The following is a 25,681-nucleotide window of genomic DNA, read 5'->3' as shown; positions in this document are numbered from 1 at the left end:
CACGTCAAGTCAGTCAGTCAGTCAAATCAGTCAGTCAGTCAAGTCAGTCAGTCAGGTCAGTCAGTTAGCCAACCACGTCAAGTCAGTCAGTCAGCCAACCAGTTATAACCGCGTCAAGTCAGTCAGTCAGTCAGTCAGTTCTAAATTATCAAAAATATTTTGAGAGCATGAGATGAAGTTCATTATTATTATTATTATTATTATTATTATTATTATTATTATTATTATTATTATTATTAGTAGTAGTAGTAGTAGTAGTAGTAGTAGTAGTAGTAGTAGTAGTAGTAGTAGTAGTAGTAGTAGTAGTAGTAGTAGTAGTAGTAGTAGTAGTAGTAGTAGTAGTAGTAGTAGTAGTAGTAGTAGTAGTAGTAGTAGTAGTAGTAGTAGTAGTAGTAGTAGTAGTAGTAGTAGTAGTAGTAGTAGTAGTAGTAGTAGTAGTAGTAGTAGAAGTAGTAGTAGTAGTAGTAGTAGTAGTAGGACTATATAAAATAATAATTAGTGATCCAAGTGTCATATAATACTTAATAATAATGGTAAATAATTATAACATCAATCAATCAATCGTTCGTGTCCCCAGAACAGCTGACCATATCCGCCCCGGTGACAGATTATCGTACTCGGCGCATGGCAGTATATCCCGGTTTCTGACGCCTAACTATTGCCAAGAAACATCAGGAATCAACCATTTTAACATTAATTATAAGTGCATCTCGTTATTGGGGTCCAGGAGACAGTTTTTTGGGTCGGAAGTCGGTATATAATGAGGCTACGTACGACAATTCCGCCCTTTTTTTTTCAGTCGCGTCTGACCTTAGGCGGGCAAAGGTCACGTCGCCGCTCGCCTTCACATATAGCTGTTATACGTCTGGCCACGGCGCCTGACCTTGACCTTTGACCTCGGAATTAACGACGAGTGTTATATATTGTGTGAAGTGTTATCAGGATGAGAACGACTGGGAGATAATGAAGGTTTTCTCTCTTCTTATCCTCTCGTTTGTTTGTTTGTTGCTCTCTCTCTCTTCTTTCATTTGCTTGTTTGTTTGTATTCTCTCTCTCCCTCTCTCTCTCTCTCTCTCTCTCTCTCTCTCTCTCTCTCTCTCTCTTCTTCTTCTTCTTCTTCTCTTTCAATTGACTAACGAGAAGAAAAATAACAGGAACGAGAACAAGAAGAAATTAAGAAAAAGAACAATAACGAGAAAAATACGAACAAAGAAGAAGACGAAGAAAAAGACAAAGACAAGACAAGGATAACAAGAAGAAGAGCAATAAGAAGTTCAAGAAGAAAGAAAACAAGAACAAGGAGAAGAAAAACGAGTCAAGAAAAACTGCAGGAAAATGAGATAAGTTTGAGAAAGAGGAGGAGGAGAAGGAGGAGGAGGAGGAGGAGGAGGAGGAGGAAGAGGAGGAGGGAAACGAAGATAAGGAACACGAAACAAGAGGCAAGAAAGAAAACAAAAAACAAAACAACTAATCAGAGAAACAGACATACAGACAAACAAGAGAAGAAGAAGAAGAAGAAGAAGAAGAAGAAGAAGAAGAAGAAGAAGCAATAAATAAATAGTCAACAGAAAAAAAATATTAAAAAAACTACTACACAAAATAATAATAATAATAATAATAATAACACTACTTCTATTACTACTACTACTACTACTACTACCACTACTACTACTACTACCACCACCACTACTACTACTACTACTACTACAACAACAGTGCAAACCTCCCCCCCCCTGGCACCCACTTCTACAGCCTCCTTTGCAGTGCCAGTGACCAGGGACAGCAGGTTCACGGATGCCACAAGTGCCTGCCTAAGTGCCGGCCCCTCCACCAGCTCCACCGCCAGGCTCCAGAGTGCCGTCCTGAAGGTGTGGCCCAGGGGGAGGCTGAACTCTGGCCCCAGGGACGTTGAGGGAGTTTGGGTCACCCGTGGGAAGGAGGAGGAGGAGGATTTTATTTATAGTGGTCTATGTTACTATTGCTACCATTTCTTTAAACTTTATATTGGTGCTGCTACAGCGCTGAAAGGCTTTTTTGAGGTGCGGGCCTCCTGGACAACCCTAGACGGTTAATGGCACAAGCGAATTTTATTTATAGTGACTGCCATGTGACTCTTGCTTGGCCAATGCTGAAACTTCTTCTAATATTTTTTTCCTTGCTGGCTATAGCGCTGGCAGGCTCTCATGAGGGGCCCCATGGACAACCCCAGGCCGTCAGTGGCACAAGCGAATTGTATTTATAGTGGGTGTCGTTGTGTGTGACTCTTGCTGGGGTTAACGACTCCTTTGTCCCCATAAGCCAGGGTTGACTGAAGGCCGTCTCATATGCCTCCGTGGTCCAGTGGTCACCGTACCTGCTGGCCACTACTCCGTGTGCTGGTTGATAAATGGGTACCTGGGGAAACCTGGGAAGGTAAACTGTAACCCGGATGTCACACTAGCCGGGGTAATGAGCTCCCTCCCACCACAGGCTCAATGTCACAGAGATGAGCACTGAGGCCATGCGCAGTTATAGTGTATGCCCCCAACTTTACCTTGAGCCGTCTCCTTTGCTGTAGTAAAAAAAATGATTACTCTGGCAAGTCTGAAGCCACGGGACAGTCCACTCACACACCCAGAGAGCGTGGAAACACACACTCGCTAAAACTTATGTCGCAAGCGAGCCTGAAGGGGAAGTTTGAGGGTGGTCATTTCATACAACACTCACCTCACAGGCACACACCATCCTGCCTCTCTCCCCCTTCTCCCTCCCAGAAAACATATGAATATAAAAAGTTGTTGTGTTGAGGTAAGTGTATTTGTCTTTATACAAAGGAGGATGGACGCCACACAGCAGCCCCTCAGGAGGATGTCGCCTGCTGCTGTCCATGGGAAGGCGTCCTCAGGCACCTGAAATCACAATGCAGAGAGTGCCACCTTACTCGTCAGCAACAGAGGCAGTGTGCGCTGAAGACACGCTCAACACACACACTCACTAACACAACCACCTCTACCAAAGCCTTGTTGTCACCAGGCTCAAAACACTAGTACCCACCATAGAATTACTAACACAACCACCTCTGCCAAAGCCTTGTCAAACTACCACCACACCCCAGAACACTTCCTGCCCATGGTGCCCCACACTGCCTGCCACCCCAGAACACTTCATGACACCTGCACACACTGCCCATGGTGCCCCACACAGCCTGGCACCCCAGAACACTCCCTACTCCAGTGCCCAAGGAATATGAAGGAAAAAAGATGAAAATTGAAGGAAAATGGAGGGAAAGATGAAAATTGAAGGAAAATGGAGGAAAGAAGAGGAAAGGAAAGTGAGAGAGAGAGAGAGAGAGAGAGAGAGAGAGAGAGAGAGAGAGAGAGAGAGAGAGAGAGAGAGAGAGAGAAACACACACAAGGAATATGAAGGAAAAAAAGGAAAATTGAAGGAAAACGGAGGAAAGGAGAGAGAGAGAGAGAGAGAGAGAGAGAGAGAGAGAGAGAGAGAGAGAGAGAGAGAGAGAGAGAGAGAGAGAGAGAGAGAGACACACACACACACACACACACACACACACACACAGAGAAAAAAAAAAAATAATAAATAAATAAATAAATAAATATAAAAGCAAATAAATAAGTACCATAAAGAAAATCCCTAGTTACCCTTGCAATGATGTGTCCCATATGCTTGAACATGTATTGGAGCAGCAGGCGGTTGGCGGTTGGCAGGCGGTTGATCAGCTGGCGCATGGCCTCGGCGCGCTCCCCGGGGTTAGGAATGATCGCTACATCCTCAAAGTGTGGCATCATGTCCGATGGCATCACTGGCTCCGGCAACTCCCTGCAGAACGGTCATTTGGATTATTATTATTATTATTATTATTATTGTTATTATTATTATTATTATTATTATGTCCGACGGCATCACTGGCTCCGGCAACTCCCTGCAGAATGGTCATTTGGATTATTATTATCATTATTATTATTATTATTATTATTATTATTATTATTATTATTGTTATTATTATGTCTGACGGCATCACTGGCTCCGGCAACTCCCTGCAGAATGGTGATTTGGATTACCAAACCTTATCTAACCTTACCAAACCTAATCTAACCTTACCAAACCTAATCTAACCCTACCTGACCTAATCTAACCTTAGCAAACCTCATCTAACCTTACCTAACCCAATCTAACCTTACCTAACCTAATCTAACCTTACCTAACCTAATCTAACCTTACCTAACCAAATCTAACCTTATCTAACCTAATCTAACTTTACCTAACCTAATGTAACCTTACCAAACCTTATCTAACCTTACCAAACCTAATCTAACCTTACCAAACCTAATCTAACCCTACCTAACCTAATCTAACCTTACCAAACCTAATCTAACCTTACCTAACCTAGTCTAACCTTACCTAATCTAACCTAATCTAACCTTGCATAGCCTAATCTAACATTACCAAACCTTATCTAACCTTATCTAACTTAATATAACCTTACCTAACCTAATCCAACCTTACCTAACCTAATATGACCTTGCAAAACCTTAGCAAACCTAATCTACCCCTACCTAACCTAATCTAACCTTACCAAACCTTACCTAACCTAATCTAATCTAACCTTACACACACACACACACACACAGACTACTACTACTACTACTATTTTTATGGTTACAACAACAACAAATACTACTACTACTACTACTACTACTACTACTACTACTACTACTACTACTACTTCTATACCTCTTCTATACCTTAGCAAACCTAATCTACCCCTACCTAACCTAATCTAACCTTACCAAACCTTACCTAACCTAATCTAATCTAACCTTACACACACACACACACACAGACTACTACTACTACTACTATTTTATGGTTACAACAACAACAAATACTACTACTACTACTACTACTACTACTACTACTACTACTACTTCTATACCTCTTCTCCTGCTACTACTTAACTACAACTATTACCACTATTACTACTATTTCTTCTACTACTACTACTACTACTATCACTATAACCGCTTCAATATACCACCACCACTACTATTACTACTACTACTACTACTACTACTACTATTGCTACTACTACTACTACTACTACTACTACTACTACTACTCCTACTACTACTACTACTACTACTACTTCCCCTACTACTACTACTACTTCCACTACTACTACTAACGATAATATGCCTCCACCAATAGATTATATTTTCCCTCTTGCCACTATTAACAATGAAGATTTGTTGCATTGTTTTAATGTAAATAATACACAAAATCAAGACCTAAATGCTTTCCATCCACTTAGTGTAGAAGATAGAAATTATAATAACGATCTTGATGTAACTCAGTTTTATTTAAGAGCAAGAAATTTAAATTTTCTAAATCTGAATATATTTATCTTGATAGCTTTCCTTTTTCTACTAATAATAGTGAATTATATATATTAACACTTAATATTAGATCCATCTCATCGAATTTCCAATACTTTGTAGACACTGTCCTTTCGTGCCAAACTAAATTTGATGTCATAGGATTAATAGAAACCCGCTTAGATGTAGATATTTCTCCACTGTACAGACTACCGGAATATGAAATGTTCACTAATAACAGAAACAGGTTTGGTGGGGAGTGGCCATTTATATCTCTAGTAAGTACAAATCTTCTGTGATCAATGAATTTTCTAAATTGGAACCTTTTATGGAATGTTTGGGAATCGAAGCAATATGTAATGCTAATACCTATTTATTTCTTTGTATTTACAGACCACCTCAAAGCAGTATAAATAATTTTCACAATTCACTTAATGAAATCTTATCCCTAATTAAAGATAAAAATTACAAGGAGGTTTTGTGTTTGGAGACTTAAACATAGATTTGTTACAATGTAATAATGACAATGTGCAGGATTTAATTAATATAATGTACAGCTATTCTTTATTTCCTCTAACTACCTTGCCTACTGAGTAACTTCAACTTCATCCACGTTAATTGATCATGTTTGGTCATCTCAGATTGAAAGTAATACTGCCAATTATATATTAAAGACAGATATCAGTGACCACTACCCAGTAATCTCTGTATTTAAATGTGATAAATATCGTCATCCTTCTCCCACTTACGTAACTAAAAGAATATTTAATCAGGACTCCTTGAAAATTTAGTAATAGTCTCTCACAAACAAATTGGAGTGACACATTAAATTGTATATGTGCTAATGAGGCCTACAACTTATTTTACAGTAAATTTAAAACATGTTTTGATAAGTGTTTTCCGGACAGAACAATTAAATTTAGTTTTAAAAGGAACGTAGTCCACATTACTCTAGCTCTTAAGAATAGTATTAGAGAAAAACATCGACTTGAAAAACTAGCTCATAAATGGCCTTTTAAGGAGCCTTAGAGAAGATATAGAAATAACTTAACGTCACTTTTAAAATGAGCCAAGAACCAGTATAACCAAGAGCAGTTACTTAATAGCCAAGGTAATCCAAAACAACACTGGAGATCCATTAATACTATTCTTGGTAGATGCACAGGTGCTAAACATACAGTTATTGAATTAAAGCCACATTGTACTGACATTTCTGAAACATTTAATGATCATTTTTGAAGGCTGGGGCTAGATCATGATATAGTAGGGGATGAATATATGACATATTTACACAACTCACCTAATTACTCGGTATACTTATCACCAGCTACACAGATAGAAATTGAAAACTTTCTTAAGACATTAAAAGGTACATCATCTGGTTTTGATGAAATTTCTCCCTTCGTAAGACAAACTGCCAGCATAATTTCCTTTGCCATTAACACACATAGTTAACCTCACATTAAAGAAAGGAGTTTTTCGGACGAACTTAAGAAAGCTAAAATTATTCCATTATTTAAGTCAGATAATAGAGATGATGTCAATAACTACAGACCTATATCAGTTCTTCCTGTGTTCAGTAAAGTCTTTGAAAAGTGATATGCACTCGTCTTGTAAATTTCATTGAGAAAATAATTTATTTTCGAATTGTCAGCATGGTTTTAGACCAGGGCGCTCTACTGAGTCGGCCATATTTCAGTTTACCAATAATGTGTATAAATATCTGGAAAAGAAACATTATTTAGTTGGAATTTTTTTCGATCTTTCTAAGGCTTTGATTCGCTATGTCATAAAATTCTTTTAAGTAAACTTAGTAATTTTGGATTCGGGAGTCTTTAGAATTATTCAAAATTATTTAACAAATCGATTTCAAGCTGTTTACTGTAATTCTAAATATTCTTCTTTCAAGCCTATCAACAAGGGTGTACCGCAAGGATCTATCCTAGGACCTATACTTTTCTCATCTATATTAATGATATTGTCAATGCTAGTAATAAATTTAAGTATACCATTTATGCTGACGACACTAATTTACTATTAGATGATAAAAATATAAATAGTTTGCATATAAACATTAATAATGAGCTCAATTCAATTAATATGGCTTAAACATAATAAGTTAAGGTTAAATATCACTAAAACAAAATACATTATCTTTCAAAACCGATCAGTCACTACTAACATGCCACCTATAACACTTGAAGGAAAAGTACTTGAACGAGTTTCTTATACTAAGTTTTTGGGCGTTTTCATAGATCAAAATATCAATTGGAAATACCAAATTAATTCTGTTGCAAATAAACTATCTAGGATATGTGGCATACTGTATCAAATAAGAAATAGCCTTACACAAGAAGCACTTATCATTATTTATTATACACTTTGTGACCCGCATATCATTTATTGTGTATCTTTTTGGTAGTTTAAGTGGCATTACTTTATTAAAAATATTCATGTTTCTCAAAATAATATATTTATGTGTATGTTTTATATGAACAAGTTTGATTCCACACATAACTTATTTTCCACAAATATATTTCTTAATTTTAAAAACATTCATTGTTATTTTCTACTATTATTTATTGATAAAATCTCGCACTGATGCATGGAACTCATCCTTTTCAAGTTATTAATACATTGCATAATACGCGCAGAGAACAATATAAACCTTATCTCTCCACAGTTCAGGACAGTTCTTTTCAGAAATAGTATTTTATGCTCAGGACCTCAAGTTTGGAATTCTTTGCCAGTAGAAATAAAAATCTCCTTAATAGTAATAATTTCTCTATTTAAAAGTCAGTAAAAACACACTTATTTGCAATCCAAAACAATCACGGTTAAAATTATAATTTATTCCTGAAACATGAACACAAATTTACATTATTAAATCTAATCAGTGAATTGCATAGTACTATTGTCCATATTATTTTTATTATTGTTATTATTATTATTATTATTATTATTGTTATTATTATTATTATTATTATTATTGTTCTTATTATTATTATTTTTGATGATGTTGTAGTTTTTATTTTATTTAACATTTTAGATATAACTCTTATAACTTCATCTGGTATTATAGTTAATGTTGTTATTTATTGTATATTTGTATTTAGCTTTATGGTTGGGAGCTATCTGCAACCTTTAGAAATATATTAATAGTGCACTGAAATAAATATACAGTCTGTCGGGAAGCTTCGGCTTGACAGGCTAGATTCGTTGCCAGAATTATAATTATATTTATATGTATATATCAATGTGTGTATATTATGGCAATAAACATTACTTACTTACTATTACTTACTTACAGAAACGGCAAAAGATAGAGAGAAAAATAGAAAAAAAAATCACATATTTATATTGCAGTTGCTAGCACTGGAGCAATTGAGTGTGTTGGGTGTGATTTTGGATGAATTCGGTGTGTTGGGTATGATTCTGTAGTAATTTGTTTTGTGTTGATGTGATTTCCTAGGAGTCTGGGTCACTTGCATGGGTATATTAGTGAGCCTGGATGCAGTTTGACCCTTCCTCTGAACCTTGAACCTGTAAAACACTCGTGAAGGCCTGATTGACGTCCTTTTTAAGCTTTGGGAATAGGTTATGTGCGGCACCCCAGAGACAAAACAATGACTTGAGGCACTCACTCATTAATGAAGACTAATGAAAAGTGTAATAATTCCTGCGATGGTCAAATAGTAGCTTTAAAATAAGGTCAAACACTCACAGTCCAGCGGCGCCCTCAGACCGGGCATGGCGCCGCATTACTGAAGTGGTGAGAGAGAGAGAGAGAGAGAGAGAGAGAGAGAGAGAGAGAGAGAGAGAGAGAGAGAGAAAAACAAAAATAAATAAATATAAAAGCAAATAAATAAGTACCATAAAGAAAATCCCTAGTTACCCTTGCAATGATGTGTCCCATATGCTTGAACATGTATTGGAGCAGCAGGCGGTTGGCGGTTGGCAGGCGGTTGATCAGCTGGCGCATGGCCTCGGCGCGCTCCCCGGGGTTAGGAATCATCGCTACATCCTCAAAGTGTGGCATCATGTCCGACGGCATCACTGGCTCCGGCAACTCCCTGCAGAACGGTCATTTGGATTATTATTATTATTATTATTATTATTATTATTATTATTGTTATGTCCGACGGCATCACTGGCTCCGGCAACTCCCTGCAGAATGGTGATTTGGATTACCAAACCTTATCTAACCTTACCAAACCTAATCTAACCTTACCAAACCTAATCTAACCCTACCTGACCTAATCTAACCTTAGCAAACCTCATCTAACCTTACCTAACCCAATCTAACCTTACCTAACCTAATCTAACCTTACCTAACCTAATCTAACCTTACCTAACCAAATCTAACCTAATCTAACTTTACCTAACCTAATGTAACCTTACCAAACCTTATCTAACCTTACCAAACCTAATCTAACCTTACCAAACCTAATCTAACCCTACCTAACCTAATCTAACTTTACCTAACCTAATCTAACCTTACCAAACCTAATCTAACCCTACCTAACCTAATCTAACCTTACCAAACCTAATCTAACCTTACCAAACCTAATCTAACCTTACCAAACCTAATCTAACCTTACCTAACCTTGCATAGCCTAATCTAACATTACCAAACCTTATCTAACCTTATCTAACTTAATATAACCTTACCTAACCTAATCCAACCTTACCTAACCTAATCTAACCTTACCAAACCTTACCTAACCTAACCTAATCTAATCTAACCTTACACACACACACACACACACACACACACACACACAGAAACGGCAAAAGATAGAGAGAAAAATAGAAAAAAAAATCACACATTTATATTGCAGTTGCTAGCACTGGAGCAATTGAGTGTGTTGGGTGTGATTTTGGATGAATTCGGTGTGTTGGGTATGATTCTGTAGTAATTTGTTTTGTGTTGATGTGATTTCCTAGGAGTCTGGGTCACTTGCATGGGTATATTAGTGAGCCTGGATGCAGTTTGACCCTTCCTCTGAACCTTGAACCTGTAAAACACTCGTGAAGGCCTGATTGACGTCCTTTTAAGCTTTGGGAATAGGTTATGCGGCACCCAGAGACAAAACAATGACTTGAGGCACTCACTCATTAATGAAGACTAATGAAAAGTGTAATAATTCCTGCGATGGTCAAATAGTAGCTTTAAAATAAGGTCAAACACTCACAGTCCAGCGGCGCCTCAGACTGGGCATGGCGCCGCATTACTTAAGTGGTGAGAGAGAGAGAGAGAGAGAGAGAGAGAGAGAGAGAGAGAGAGAGAGAGACAATAAAAAAATAAATAAATATAAAAGCAAATAAATAAGTACCATAAAGAAAATCCCTAGTTACCCTTGCAATGATGTGTCCCATATGCTTGAACATGTATTGGAGCAGCAGGCGGTTGGCGGTTGGCAGGCGGTTGATCAGCTGGCGCATGGCCTCGGCGCGCTCCCCGGGGTTAGGAATGATCGCTACATCCTCAAAGTGTGGCATCATGTCCGATGGCATCACTGGCTCCGGCAACTCCCTGCAGAATGGTCATTTGGATTACCAAACCATATCTAACCTTACCTAACCTAATCTAACCTTACCTAACCTAATCTAACCCTACCTAACCTAATCTAACCTTACCAAACCTAATCTAACCTTACCTAACCTAATCTAACCTTACCAAACCTTATCTAACCTTACCAAACCTTATCTAACCTTACCAAACCTAATATAACCTTACCAAACCTAATCTAACCCTACCTAACCTAATCTAACCTTACCAAACCTAATCTAACCTTACTTAACCTAATCTAACCTTGCATAACCTAATCTAACCTTACCAAACCTAATCTAACCTTACCTAACCTAATCCAACCTTACCTAACCTAATATAACCTTGCATAGCCTTACCAAACCTAATCTACCCTTACCTAACCTAATCTAACCTTACCAAACCTTACCTAACCTAACCTTGCCTAGCCTAATCTAACCTTACACACACACACACACACACACACACACACACACACACAGAAACAGCAAAAGATAGACAGAAAAATAGAAGAAACAAAATCACTCATTTATATTGCACTGGATAGAGATAACAACAAACTGGTTGATGTGAACCACGGTGTGTGTGTGTGTGTGTGTGTGTGTGTGTGTGTGTGTGAGAGAGAGAGAGAAGAGAGAGAGAGAGAGAGAGAGAGAGAGAGAGAGAGAGAGAGAGAGAGAGAGAGAGAGAGAGAGAGAGAGAGAGATTTACTGTAACAAATAAATATATATAAATAAAGATTGTGTATGTGTGTGTGTGTGTGTGTGTGTGTGTGTGGAGAGAGAGAGAGAGAGAGAGAGAGAGAGAGAGAGAGAGAGAGAGAGAGAGAGAGAGAGAGAGAGAGAGAGAGAGAGAGAGAGAGAGAGAGAGAGAGAGAGAGAGACTATACTTGTTATATACTTGTAGTAGTAGTAACAGAGAATACTGACTGCCCCATCACAAGTGTTCCATACTTTGTCTTCTCTTCCAGCTGGCTTCTTTGCTTGCTTCTAGGACACTTTCAAGGTCAGCATCTGGGCTTGTAAACTCTGGGACATGGTGGTTGTTGGGATTGAGGCTTTTAAATATTTAAATATGCAGGGGGCGGGAGGAGGGGGAGGAGGAGGTGGAGGAAACTTAGAGGGGACGATGATGGGGAGGAGGAGGAGAATAAGAGGAGGACATGTGTGTGTGTGTGTGTGTGTGTGGTTGTGTGTTTGAGTGTGTGTGTGTAAAGCTTGAGGTGTGTGGCTTGAGGTGTGTGTGTGTGTGTGTGTGTGATTGAGTGTGTGTGTGTGTGTTTGAGTGTGAAATGAGTGTGTGTGTGTGTGTGTTTAGGAGTGAGACACAGTAAGGAGAGAGAGAATGCTTAGACTGATGCACAAATAGTTCTACAGCATGTAACAAAGAGAGAGAGAGAGAGAGAGAGAGAAAGAGAGAGAGAGGAACTATTTCTATTAGTTACAAATGAAGATTTTCCAAGAGACTTACGCTTACGGTGAATAATAAATGAAGTTAATACAACAAAGAAAATACCCATATCAAAATTGAGTTAGGACAACATCGAGTTATAAGGTAAAAAGTATTAAAACATACAAAGCTAAAATGTTATCAGGGTTAAAGGTTAAAGAAGTACAGACTGGGGAAAGTATGATGTAACAGACAACACAATACAAATGTTTAAATATGGTGAGGCAATTCAGAGTAAAAAAAATCATAAGGGCTACAAATTATAGACTGTCCATAGAGTAAATTCAACCCTGGCTTCTGCAGATCTTGTTAGGTAGCATGATAACCACTGGCACCAATGGAGCTTGGTAAGAATTAGCCACACTGTACCAGGACAACACTTAGTGCGTGTGTGTGCCCTGGTAAGATCTTGAAATGTGCAGCCTGTAGTGAGTAAGTGTGTATGGGGATTAAGAGTAAGCTTTGGTGGCACAAGTACAGTGGGCATTGGTGAGTAAGTTTGGGGGTGCGGACAGTCTGGCTCAGGTGAATAAGCTTATGGGCACAGGAGTAGTTTTGGGGGCAGGTGAAGCAAGTCTGGGCTCAGGTGAATAAGTTTAAGGGCATTGTGAGTAAGCTAGGGGCAGAATAAGTTCATGGGGCCCAGGTAATAAAAGCTTATGGCATTGGTGAGTAAAGTTTGGGGGCAGGTGAATGTCTAAGGCTCAGGTGAAGTTTATGGGCATTGGTGAGTGTTTATGTATACAAGTGTGGTACTTCAGTGAGAAGCTTATAAGTACAAGTGCTATGGGTACTTGGTGTGAGTAAGTTTGGGGCATGTATTGTCTATGGGCTCCAGGTGAATAATTGTATACTAAGGGCAAGCTTATGGGCACAAAGTAAGCAGTGGCATTGGTGGAGTAAGTTTATGGGCACAAGTGTTATGGGCATTGGTGAGTAAGTTTGTAACAAGTGTTATGGGCATTAAGGAGTAAGTTTATGGGCACAAGTAAGTTAAGTGGGCATTGGGTGAGTAAGCTTAAGGGCACAAGTGTTGGTGGGTACTATGAGTAAGTCTTTAAAGTGTGGTGAGTAAGCCCATGGGCCTGTAGAATAAGGCATAAGCATTGGTGTTGTTTATGGGCAAGTGTTAAGTGGGCATTGTGAGTAAGTTTTGGGGGGCAGGTGAGTAAGTCTGTATGGGCCCAGTGAATAAGTGTATGGCATTGTGCAAGTTTATGCGCAAGGTGGCATTGAGGGAGGTGCCTTGTAGGTGAGTAAGTTCAAGGGGTCTAGGTGAGGTTTATGGGCACTGGGTGAGTAAGTCTGGGGGGGCAAGGTGTTTATGGCATTGCAGTGTCTTAAAGGTAAGTTCATGGGCCCAGGGTGAGTGTTTATGGGTATTGGTGAGTGTTTATGGGCACAAGTGAGTAGTTGGTGACAGGTGGGCAAGTTTTAAAGGGAAGGTGAGGGGGTGCTTATTGCACAAGGAGGTTATGGGGGGGAGAGGAGGAGAGAGAGAGAGAGAGAGAGAGAGAGAGAGAGGAGAGAGAGAGAGAGAGAGAGAGAGAGAGAGAGAGAGAGAGAGAGAGAGAGAGAGAGAGATCCATACAGCAAGGTTCAATAATAGGTACAACCAGCCCGCCTGAAAGGAAGGATGAATGAGGACCTAACCTTTTTTACTCAATTTTACATACCTATGACCAAAATTCAATTTTACTCAAAATGCTTTGGGGGAAAATCTGCGGGGCAACAATTAAATGACTGTCCGTGGGAGGGGGGGATTCCAACCTTGGCCGGCAGATTCATAGGTAGCATGCTAACCACTACACCACGGAGCCATGTAGAATTGAAATACCACTGTACCAGGACAATAATTTTAGTAGTGTGCCCTGTAAGATTTAGATGAGTCTTTGTAGGAGTAGTGTATGGGCCCAGAGTGTTTACAAGTGTGTTATGGGCATGGTGAGAGTAAGTTTTGGGGGCAGGTGTGAGTAAGTTCATGGGCTCAGGTGAGTAAGTTTATGGGCATTGGTGAGTAAGTTTTGGGGGAAAGGTTAATAAGTTTATATGGCTTTCAAGTGTAAAGTTTATGGGCATTGGTGAGTAAGTTTGGGGGCAGGTGAGTAAGTTTATGGGCATTGGTGAGTAAGTTTATGGGCACAAGTGAGTAAGTTATGGACATTGGTGAGGAAGTTTTGGGGGCAAGATGAGTAAGTTTATTGGCATTGGTAAGTTTATTTGCACAAGTGAGTAAGTTATGGGAGAGAGAGAGAGAGAGAGAGAGAGAGAGAGAGAGAGAGAGAGAGAGAGAGAGAGAGAGAGAGAGAGAGAGAGAGAGAGAGAGAGAGAGAGAGAGAGAGAGAGACAGAGAGAGAGAGAGAGAGAGAGAATCAGAAACTTTATTTCCATTTATACAATGGTTATTCTTTACTGGCTTAAAACTATTGAACACGGTATATGGAGTGCGATAAAATTTACAGATAATCCCTAAAATATAATAAGTAGTATATAATTGGTGCTAAAAGATAAAGTGTGGACTAATATTCAGGACATCATGCAGAACATTATATGATAAAATGTAATAAGAGTATTCAGTCTGATTAGTTTCTGGAGCTATCTTGCGAGAGGTGTTTCTTCAGATTGACCTTAAAGGTATGCAGACTGTGACAATTCTTTTTGCCTTTGTGGGGAGGTTATTCTACAGTTTTGGCCCTCTGACTGTGATAGATCGGGACCCAATGTCACTGTGTGTTTTGGGTACACAGAGGAGATTTTGTTGTCTTGTGTTTATGTCAACTATTTGTCCTACTTGTGGAAAAAGAGAATAGCTATTCAGAAAATGCTTTTCAGTGCTTTGAACACTGTGATGCACTGTTCAAAAATGCACTTCTGTGTAATATTTGGCCACCAGAAGTTCTTTAAGAGTGGGCTGACATGGTCAAACTTTCTGTAGCTTCTGAACTCTATTCAGCTGTGTGATATTTGTAGTGCCCCAAACAGTCATCCCATAGTTAAGGTGACTTAACGCAAGTGTCTGAACCACTATTAGCCTGGCTTCTATGCTGAGCATGTCTTGAAAACGACTGATGTACATAAGCATGCCAGATACCTTTTTACTGATTTCTGTCACGTGCATATCAAACAACATGTTACTGTCGAAATGTAGCCCCAAGTTTTTGACAAGGTTTTACTAAGGCACCCCCTACTTTGATAGTGGTGTTATCCGGTATTCGTGACATCAGAGCTCTTGTGCCTAGAAATATACATTGAGTTTTTTTGGAGTTCAGCAAGAGACCGTTCCTGTTAAAATAGTTTTTAATTTTTCCTAATGTCTGTTCTGTTCTAAGAATTAGTTCAGGTAGATTTTCAGTATTACCAGTATGAATGAATTGTGTGTCGTCAGCATATTGAATAACAAAACGTTCTTTAATTTCTTGTGACGGGTCATTTACGAAGATGTTAAATAGCAGAGGGCCGAGAATAGATCCTTGCAGGACTCTAAAAGGCACTTCTAGAGTAGAGGACAAATTTCCCCCGATTCGCACAGAATGAGTCCTGTTACAGAAATAATATTTAAACCAAAATATATCTATTCCTAATTTGTTACATTCTCTAAGCAGAATGTTATGGCTGACACTGTCAAAAGCTTTAGATAGGTCGCAAAGAGTTCAAAGACATATTTCTCTTTTGTCCGTGGTGTCATAAATCTTTTTGGAAACTTGTAAGAGTGCCGTCTCAGTAGATAAGTTTGGTCTGAAGCCATGTTGAGTACTGCTAAAGAGGCAATGCCGTTCCATAAATTGGGCCAATTGAGTTGCGACTATCTTTTCTAATATTTTCCATACAACTGGGAGCAAGGAAATTGGCCTGTAGTTACATACTTCTTCTGGATTTCCTTTCTTAAATATTGGTGTGACAATAGCATGTTTCCAGGCATTATACCTGTTGTAATAGATGTATTTATGATGCATGTGATATATGGTAGAATTGCTGTCTTTGATGAATCTCAGGGAAATATCGTCAGATCCATATGAGTTGGATTCCTTGAGGTGCTTCATAGTGAGAATGATTGTGTCAGTATCGGTGGGCTGGGGGAAAGGTGTAACGACTGTTATTGTTTTCAGGGTTTTCAGGGGGTGAGTTTTCGTGATTGTTTCTTACAGTGTTTTGAGATTCCTCGAAAGCTTTTTTTCCAACATTAGCAAAGAAATTATTGAAGTCTTCGACATTGCATTCCTGATATACTTTATTAGCTTGTTTCTTTGTAGTATTAGGAACTATTTCTCTCAAGATTTTCCACACAGCTGTTGTGTTACCTCTGGACGTGTTAAGTCTATCTTTATAATAGTCCTTCCTGGCAGTACCCATCATGGCTTTGACCTTTTTCTTTAGGACTTTATATTCTTGTTGTAGGCTTATGTCATATCTATCGTGTTTTAGAGCTTTCTGTCTGGTGTTCCTTTCTTGCATGACGTGGTGAAGTTCTTCAGTTAACCATGGAGGTCCTCTGAACTCTTTGGTCACCATCGGGGCACAAAGGTCAAGACATGAGCAGAAAATGTTAGTAAATAAACTTGTCTGGCGTTAACATCATCACTATTAAAGATTTGGCTCAAGTTGATCGTCTCTTTGTAAAGTGCATTACAAAATACGATTGGGGAGTAATTTCCTAGACTTCGTTTTGTTACAACAGTTGGTTGGCAGCACTGAGGCTTGCGTACATTTGTAGTGACAGAAATTAGGTCATGGTCTGCAATGGAGCATGGATGAACATCAGAGGTTATAACTGTATCTGGCCTGTTAGTGACAATAACATCAAGGAGCGTTGCAGTGTTAGCCGTAACTCTCGTGGATTTTGAATAAGCTGAGAAAATTTGGCATTAGTAATGATATTCCTGAGTTTACTTGAGGTACATAAATAATCATCGTTGAGGTCGCCGAGCAAAAAGAACGTTTTCTTTCGAAGACGTACTAATCTAAGAATATCCTGAATATAATCAAATGATTCTTGTGTTGCTTTAGGGTGGCGGTATAGACATCCTACGATGATAGATGGCATTTTTCGGTGTTGTGTGGTGACCCAGACATCCTCAATACCTGGTGGCCTGCTAACAGGGTGTGTGGGGAGAAGAGTAACACTCAGGCAGTCCTTAACATAAATACAAACTCCACCACCCCGTCCAGTGTCACACCGGTAAACTTTATATTGTGGAAGATAAATAAGCTGGTCTGGAGTACGATGAAGGAGCCACGTCTCACTGACACAAAGGACGTCTATATGTCTATCTTTCACTAATAATTCAACCTCCACTTTGTTTCCTAGAAGGCTCTGTGCATTAATGTGTTCTATTGTCAGATAATCGTTTTCATTGTGGCCTTTCACTGCATTACTACTGCTGTTTTCTTCTTTGCCGGACTCCTACTGGTTATGGTAATCGCACAGACGGCTCTTATGACCGAGCTTACGACACATACCACATCGTAACCTATGGTCAAACCTGCACTGAGCCTGTCGGTGGTTAAATTCACCACAGGTGGAGAGAGAGATGAGGAGAGAGGTGGAAGAGAAGAGAGAGATGAGGAGAGAGGTGGAGAGAGAGATGAGGAGAGAGGTGGAGAGAGAGATGAGGAGAGAGGTGGAGAGAGAGATGAAGAGAGAGGTGGAGAGAGAGATGAGGAGAGAGGTGGAGAGAGAGATGAGGAGAGAGGTGGAGAGAGAGATGAGGAGAGAGCTGGAGAGAGAGAGATGAATAGAGAGGTGGAGAGAGAGATGAGGAGAGAGGTGGAGAGAGAGAGGAGAGAGGAGGTGAGAGAGATGAGAGAGGTGGGAGAGAGATGAGGAGAGAGTGGAGAGAGATGAGGAGAGAGGTGGAGATAGAGATGAGGAGAGGGAGAGAGATGAGGAGAGGTGGGAGAGAGAGAGAGAGGTGGAGAGAGAGAGAGAGGGAGAGAGAGAGGAGAGAGGGGGAGAGAGATGAGGAGAGAGGTGGAGAGAGAGATGAGGAGAGAGGTGGAAGAGAGACAGAGGGAGAGAGAGATGAGGAGAGAGGTGGGAGAGAGAGATGAGGAGAGAGGTGGAGAGAGAGAGGAGAGAGAGGTGGAGAGAGAGATGAGGAGAGAGGTGGAGAGAGAGATGAGGGGAGAGGTGGAGAGAGAGATGTTGAGAGAGGTGGAGAGAGAGAGATGAGGAGAGAGGTTGAGAGAGAGAGATGAGGAGAGAGGTGGAGAGAGGTGGAGAGAGAGATGAGGAGAGAGGTGGAGAGAGAGATGAGGAGAGAGGTGGAGAGAGAGATGAGGAGAGAGGTGGAGAGAGAGATGAGGAGAGAGTTGGAGAGAGATTGAGGGAGAGAGGTGAAGAGAGAGAGATGAGGAGAGAGGTGGAGAGAGAGATGAGGAGAGAGGTGGAGAGAGAGATGAAGAGTGAGGGAGAGAGAGAGAGAGAGAGATGAGGAGAGAGGTGAAGAGAAGAGAGAGAGATGAGGAGAGAGGTGGAGAGAGAGATGAGGAGAGAGGGAGAGATGAGGAGAGAGTTGGAGAGAGCGATGAGGAGAGAGGTGGAGAGAGAGATGTGGAGAGAGAGATGAGGAGAGAGAGGTGGAAGAGAAGAGAGAGATGAGGAGAGAGGTGGAGAGAGATGAGGAGAGAGGTGGAGAGAGAGAGAGAGAGGAGAGTGGAGAGAGAGAGATGAGAGAGAGGTGGAGAGAGATGAGTAGAGAGGTGGAGAGAGAGATGAGGAGAGAGGTGTAGAGAGAGATGAGGAGAGAGGTGGAGAGAGAGATGAGGAGAGAGGTGGAGAGAGAGATGAGGAGAGAGGTGGAGAGAGAGAGATGAGGAGAGGTGGAGAGAGAGATGAGGAGAGAGGTGGAGAGAGAGAGATGTGGAGAGGTGGAGAGAGATGAGAGAGAGGTGGGAGAGAGAGAGAGGAGAGAGAGAGAGAGAGATGGGAGAGAGAGAGAGGTGGAGAGAGAGATGAGGAGAGAGGTGGAGAGAGAGAGAGAGGAGGAGGGAGATCGAGAGGGAGAGAGAGGTGGAGAGAGAGAGAGATGAGGAGAGAGGTGGAGAGAGAGATGAGGAGAGAGGTGGAGAGAGAGATGAGGAGAGGTGGGAGAGAGGTGGAGAGAGAGATGAGGAGAGAGGTGGAGAGAGAGAGAGAGAGAGGTAGAGAGAGGGAGGGAGAGATGGAGAGAGAGATGAGGAGAGAGGTGGAAGAGAAGAGAGAGAGATGAGGAGAGAGGTGGAGAGAGAGATGAGGAGAGAGGTGGAGAGAGAGATGAGGAGAGAGGTGGAGAGAGAGATGAGGAGAGAGGTGGAGAGAGAGATGAGGAGAGGTGGAGAGAGAGAGATGAGGAGAGAGGTGGAGAGAGAGAGAGATGAGGAGAGAGGTGGAGAGAGAGAGATCTGTAGAGAGAGGTAGAGAGAGAGATGTGCGGAGAGAGGTGGAGAGAGAGAGATGAGGAGAGAGGTGGAGAGAGAGAGATGAGGAGAGAGGTGGAGAGAGAGATGAGGAGAGAGGTGGAGAGAGAGATGAGGAGAGAGGTGGAGAGAGAGAGAGATGAGGAGAGAGCTGGAGAGAGAGATGAGGTGTGAGTGGGAGAGAGAGATGAGGAGAGAGGTGGAGAGAGAGAGAGAGATGAGGAGAGAGGTGGAGAGAGAGAGAGATGAGGAGAGAGGTGGAGAGAGAGATGAGGAGAGAGGTGGAGAGAGAGATGAGGAGAGAGGTGGAGAGAGATGAGGAGAGAGAGGTTGAGAGAGAGGTGGAGAGAGAGGGGGAGAGGGAGATAGAGAGAGGGAGAGGTGGAGAGAGAGGGAGAGGAGAGAGATGAGGAGAGAGGTGTAGAGAGAGAGGTGGAGAGAGAGGTGGAGAGAGAGATGAGGAGAGAGGTGGAGAGAGAGATGAGGAGAGAGGTGGAGAGAGAGATGAGGAGAGAGGTGGAGAGAGAGATGAGGAGAGATGAGGAGAGGTGGAGAGAGAGAGATGAGGAGAGAGGTGGAGAGAGAGATGAGGAGAGAGGTGGAGAGAGAGATGAGGAGAGAGGTGGAGAGAGAGATGAGGAGAGAGGTGGAGAGAGAGAGATGAGGAGAGAGGTGGAGAGAGAGATGAGGAGAGAGGTGGAGAGAGAGATGAGGAGAGAGGTGGAGAGAGAGATGAGGAGAGAGGTGGAGAGAGATGAGGAGAGAGGGGGAGAGAGAGATGAGGAGAGAGGTGGAGAGAGAGAGAGATGAGGAGAGAGGTGGAGAGAGAGATGAGGAGAGAGAGGGATGGAGAGATGAGGAGAGAGGTGGAGAGAGATGAGGAGAGAGGTGGAGAGATGAGGAGAGGTGGTGTGAGAGCTGAGGAGAGAGGTGGAGAGATATGAGGAGAGAGGTTGAGAGAGAGATGAGGAGAGAGGTGGAGAGAGAGATGAGGAGAGAGGTGGAGAGAGATGAGGAGAGAGGTGGAGAGAGAGATGAGAGGGCAGGAGAGAGAGATGAGAGAGAGGGGAGAGAGAGATGAGGGGAGGGAGAGAGAGATGAGAGAAGAGAGAGATGAGGAGAGAGGAGAGAGAGAGGAGAGGGACAGGAGAGAGGTGGAGAGAGATATGACGAGAGAGGTGGAGAGAGAGATGAGGAGAGAGAAGAGAGATGAGGAGAGAGAGGAGAGAGATGAGGAGAGAGGTGGAGAGAGATGAGGGAGAGGTGGAGAGAGAGAGAGATGAGGAGAGAGGTGGAGAGAGATGAGAGAGGTGGAGAGAGAGATGAGGAGAGAGGGGGAGAGAGATGAGGAGAGAGGGGAGAGAGAGATGAGGAGAGAGGTGGAGAGAGAGATGAGGAGAGAGGTGGGAGAGAGAGATGGGGAGAGAGGTGGAGAGAGATGGGAGAGAGAGGTGGAGAGAGAGATGAGGAGAGAGGTGGAGAGAGAGAGATGAGGGAGAGGTGGAGAGAGATGAGGAGAGAGGTGGAGAGAGAGATGAGGAGAGAGGTGGAGAGAGATGAGGAGAGAGGGAGAGAGAGGTGGAGAGATGAGAGAGGTGGAGAGAGAGATGAGGAGAGAGGTGGGAGAGAGAGAGAGAGATGAGGAGAGAGAGAGAGGAGAGAGGTGGAGAGAGAGATGAGGAGAGAGGTGGAGAGAGAGATGTGGAGAGGTGGGAAGAGAGAGAGATGAGGAGAGGTGGAGAGAGATGAGGAGTGAGGTGGAGAGAGAGAGATGAGGAGAGAGAGAGGAGGAGAGAGGTGGAGAGAGAGATGAGGAGAGAGGTGGAGAGAGAGATGAGGAGAGAGGTGGAGAGAGAGAGATGAGGAGAGAGGTGGAGAGAGATGAGGAGAGAGGTGGAGAGAGAGAGATGAGGAGAGAGGTGGAGAGAGAGATGAGGAGAGAGGTGGAGAGAGAGAGATGAGGAGAGAGGTGGAGAGAGAGATGAGGAGAGAGGTGGAGAGAGAGATGAGGAGAGAGAGAGATGAGGAGAGAGGGAGATGAGGAGAGAGGTGGAGAGAGAGATGAGAGAGAGGTGGAGAGAGAGATGTGGTGTGTGGTGGAGAGAGAGATGTGGAGAGTGGGGGAGAGAGAGATGAGGAGAGAGGTGGAGAGAGAGATGAGGAGAGAGGTGGAGAGAGAGAGGAGCAGAGAGGGGGTGAGAGAGAGATGAGGAGAGAGGTGGAGAGAGAGAGAGGTGAGAGAGGAGAGAGAGATGAGGAGAGAGGTGGAGAGAGAGATGAGGAGAGAGGTGGAGAGAGAGGACGAGAGAGCGTGAGAGAGAGATGAGGAGAGAGGTGGAGAGAGAGATGAGGAGAGAGGTGGAGAGAGAGAGAGATGAGGAGAGAGGGAGAGAGAGATGAGGAGAGAGCGGTATAGAGAGAGATGAGGAGAGAGGTGGAGAGAGAGATGAGGAGAGAGGTGTAGAGAGAGCTGGAGAGAGAGATGAGGAGAGAGGTGGAGAGAGAGATGAGGAGAGAGGGAGAGAGATGAGGAGAGGTGGAGAGAGAGATGAGGAGAGAGGTGGAGAGAGATGAGGGGAGAGAGGTGGAGAGAGAGATGAGGAGAGAGGTGAGAGAGAGATGGAGGAGAGAGGTGGAGAGAGAGATGAGGAGAGAGGTGGAGAGAGGAGAGAGATGAGGAGAGAGGAGAGAGAGGGGGAGAGAGAGAGATGAGGAGAGAGGTGGAGAGAGAGATGAGAGAGAGGTGGAGAGAGAGATGAGGAGAGAGGTGGAGAGAGAGATGAGAGAGAGAGGTGGAGAGAGAGAGGAGAGAGGTGGAGAGAGAGATGAGGAGAGAGGTGGAGAGAGAGATGACGAGAGAGGGAGAGAGATGAGGAGAGAGGTGGAGAGAGATGAGGGAGAGGTGGAGAGAGAGATGAGGAGAGAGGTGGGAGAGAGAGATGAGGAGAGAGGTGGAGAGAGAGAGATGAGAGAGAGGTGGAGAGAGAGAGGGAGAGAGGTGGAGAGAGAGATGAGGGAGGAGAGAGGTGGAGAGAGAGATGAGAGAGAGGGTGGGAGAGAGAGATGAGGAGAGAGGTGCAGAGAGAGATGAGGAGAGAGGTGGAGAGAGAGATGAGGAGAGAGGTGGAGAGAGAGAGATGAGGAGAGAGGTGGAGAGAGAGAGAGGTGGAGAGGGGATGAGGAGAGAGGTGGAGAGAGAGATGAGGAGAGAGAGAGAGAGGAGAGAGAGGTGGAGAGAGAGATGAGGAGAGAGGTGGAGAGAGAGATGAGGAGAGAGGTGGAGAGAGAGATGAGGAGAGAGGTGGAGAGAGACAAGAGGAGAGAGCTGGCGAGAGAGAGATGAGGAGAGAGGTGGAGAGAGAGATGAGGAGAGAGGTGGAGAGAGAGATGAGGAGAGAGGTGGAGAGAGAGAGATGAGGAGAGAGGTGGAGAGAGAGATGAGGAGAGAGGTGGAGAGAGAGATGAGGAGAGAGGTGGAGAGAGAGATGAGGAGAGAGGTGGAGAGAGAGAGATGAGGAGAGAGGTGGAGAGAGAGATGAGGAGGTGGAGAGAGAGATGAGGAGAGAGGTGGAAATAATAATAACAATAATAATAATAATAATAATAATAATAATAATAATAATAACAATAATAATAATAATAATAATAATAATAATAATAATAATAATAACAATAATAACACTCACCTCTATCTGGTCAATGCACTCCCTGACAATGGTGGGCAGCTGGATGCCATCGTGTGCCGGGCAGCGCTGGACGGCCAGGCACAGCGGCACTCCAAACACTGGCATTTCCTCTGGGAAGGGAGGGGGGGGGGGGAATTAGATAGAGATAAATAAATAGACTGGTTGATGTGTGACATTAATGGTGTGTGTGTGTGTGTGTGTGTGTGTGTGTGTAAATCTACTGTTCTTTCCTCCTTTTCTTCCTACCTTCCTCCTTCTTCTTCTTGTCCTTCTTAAACCTCTTTTTCTCCTCCTCCTCCTTCCTCCGCTCCTCCTTCTCCTTCCACTTGTCAATTTTTCTCTCCACCTTCTCCTCCTCCTTTCTCTTGTGGAGGAACTTGAAGGATTTTTGCTTCTTGGGCTTCAAAGGATTCCTGGAGGGTAGGATATTATTACTATTATTATTATTATTATTATTACTGCATTATTACATTATCTGGGCCTGAGAACACACACACACACACACACACACACACACACACACCGCTCATGTGTGACAAACTTGCTGAGCTTTTACTCAAGAGTGACGGACAAATTACAGGAAAGAGACGGATTGCATTTACCTAGACTTAATGAAGGCATTTGACAAAGTTCAAGACTGCTATGGAAACTAGAGAATAAAGGAGGATTGAGAGGGAAAATGAAGTGCTGGATGGAAAGCTACTTAAGAGGAAGAGAGATGAGAACCGTGGTTAAGGACACTAGATCGCAATGGTGGAAAGTGGAGTGCCCCAGGGGTCACCACACCAGTACTCTTCCTAGTCCATAGTAATGATATGCCATAAACAGCTACATGTTCGCAGATGATGCAAAGACATATAAGAAACAGTGAAGACTGCAAGGAGCTGCAAGAACACCTGAACAAGATTTGGAAATGGACTCAGAAATGGGAGATGAAATTCACCGTGAAGAAATGTCATGTTATGGAAATGGGGAAAAGTGTAGAAAGACCAAAATGGACATAGGAAATAGGAGATGGTGAAATATTAAAGAAAGTGAATGAAGAGAGAGACCTGGGAGTATTAATGCAAGATTATATGCAACCAGAAAGTCATATAAATGGGATCTTCGGTGATACATATAACGTGGCGAGCAATATAGGTACAGCATTCCACTACATGGACAAAGAAATATTAATTACTACTATGATCAGACCTAAACAGGGCCTGGCACGGCCACTCAAGCCATGTCGCCGGCAGCATTCGAGGCATGGGCCGTGAGTGTGGAGGACTACGGCATCATCTGCGGGTGGTCCCTGCCACTTGCCGCCTCGTACGTGAGACTTCTGTGCAGCAGCGATCTCCAGCAGCGAATCGACGCACGCTTCCTCAGGCAGGATTTCCGCCAGCTCTCGACCTCGGCAGCAACAGACGTGGTGAGAAGTGTAGTGATCGGGCTCCGTTGCGAGGTGGGGGCATGGTCAGAGTTCTTTCATTATTCCCAGGTGCCGGGGGATAGTGTCGATGCGTACGTAGCGAAATGCCGTGCACTGGCGGCAGAGTGCAGCTTTCAGTGCCCCGAATGTGATAAGTCCCTTACTGAATACGTGTTAAGTAGAAACGTGGTCATGGGGCTGAGTAACCGCAGTATGAAGGCAGAAGTGTTACGGTGTTTCTCACGCCTTAAATCAGTCAGTGACGTAGTGAACCAATGTGAAATCATAGAAGCGGCGGACAGAGTGGCAGGCGACCGCCCGGCGGTTAGTGCAGCACCCGTGGCGGGCGTACAGTTTCACGGCGACCAGATAACCCCCACCTCCAACCACCCGGCCACAGAGACGGAGGTAGCGGCGGCCAGGAACCAACGCCACACCGGGCAGCGCGCTACCCACCTCCGCGCAAACTCCGAACGCCCTCAAAGACGTTGCCGGGGCTGTGGAGGCAGTCCCTGCAGCAGCAACGACCAGTGCCCAGCCCGCAACGCCACATGCCGCAACTGCGGGCGGAAGGGGCACTTTTGGCGCTTGTGCCGCTCCCTCAAACCGAGCGGGGAGGGGGCACGGTCGTCAAATGCAGTGATTGTGGGGAGCGTGGAGGCGGTGGCAGGACTACCCGTAAAAGTCTCCTGCTCCCGTCCGCAGACGGAGTGCCGCACTGCGGCCGTAGCTGACACCGGGCACAGGTGTGCATCGCGGGGCGTCGCTTCCTTAAGGACATGGGTCTATCCCAGCGGCACCTCCAGCCCTCGAC

The 25,681-nt window shown here is 43.2% G+C and overlaps 2 protein-coding genes across 38 annotated transcripts in view; both read right to left on the bottom strand.

Annotated features, from left to right (window-relative positions):
• Nucleotides 1-25,681, bottom strand: part of LOC126991140 (sushi, von Willebrand factor type A, EGF and pentraxin domain-containing protein 1-like) — a 189,801-nt gene that overhangs the window by 82,224 nt on the left and 81,896 nt on the right. The window lies entirely within an intron of this gene.
• Nucleotides 2,775-25,215, bottom strand: LOC126991142 (ralA-binding protein 1-like). Of its 7 annotated transcripts, none has more exons than XM_050849908.1 (5): nucleotides 24,648-25,211; nucleotides 23,700-23,866; nucleotides 23,454-23,563; nucleotides 10,731-10,908; nucleotides 2,775-2,888 (listed from the first exon to the last, which is right to left on the bottom strand). In XM_050849908.1, the coding sequence occupies exons 1-4, from the start codon at nucleotides 24,701-24,703 to the stop codon at nucleotides 10,861-10,863; spliced, it is 381 nt and encodes a 126-aa protein (XP_050705865.1). In that variant the 5' UTR covers nucleotides 24,704-25,211; the 3' UTR covers nucleotides 2,775-2,888; nucleotides 10,731-10,860. The 7 variants fall into 7 exon arrangements, with proteins under 7 accessions (XP_050705865.1, XP_050705863.1, XP_050705864.1 ...); XM_050849906.1 differs by lacking the exon at nucleotides 10,731-10,908 and adding an exon at nucleotides 3,639-3,816 and having other exon boundaries at nucleotides 24,648-25,208; XM_050849907.1 differs by lacking the exon at nucleotides 10,731-10,908 and adding an exon at nucleotides 9,268-9,445 and having other exon boundaries at nucleotides 24,648-25,185.

The sequence above is a fragment of the Eriocheir sinensis genome, unplaced genomic scaffold (genome assembly GCF_024679095.1).
Source record: "Eriocheir sinensis breed Jianghai 21 unplaced genomic scaffold, ASM2467909v1 Scaffold246, whole genome shotgun sequence".
Taxonomy (NCBI): domain Eukaryota; kingdom Metazoa; phylum Arthropoda; class Malacostraca; order Decapoda; family Varunidae; genus Eriocheir; species Eriocheir sinensis.
This window is presented reverse-complemented; position numbering and strand designations above follow the sequence as displayed.

Excerpts from the sequence above, each read along its gene's own strand:
- LOC126991142 (XM_050849912.1), bottom strand. The coding sequence starts at position 24,703 with ATGCCTCGAATGCTGCCGGCGACATGGCTTGAGTGGCCGTGCCAGGCC. Across the intron at positions 23,867-24,647 it reads CCGTGCCAGGCCCTGTTTAG|GAATCCTTTGAAGCCCAAGA; the intron begins GTCTGATCATAG and ends CCTACCCTCCAG. Across the intron at positions 23,564-23,699 it reads CAAGAAGAAGAAGGAGGAAG|AGGAAATGCCAGTGTTTGGA; the intron begins GTAGGAAGAAAA and ends CTCCCTTCCCAG.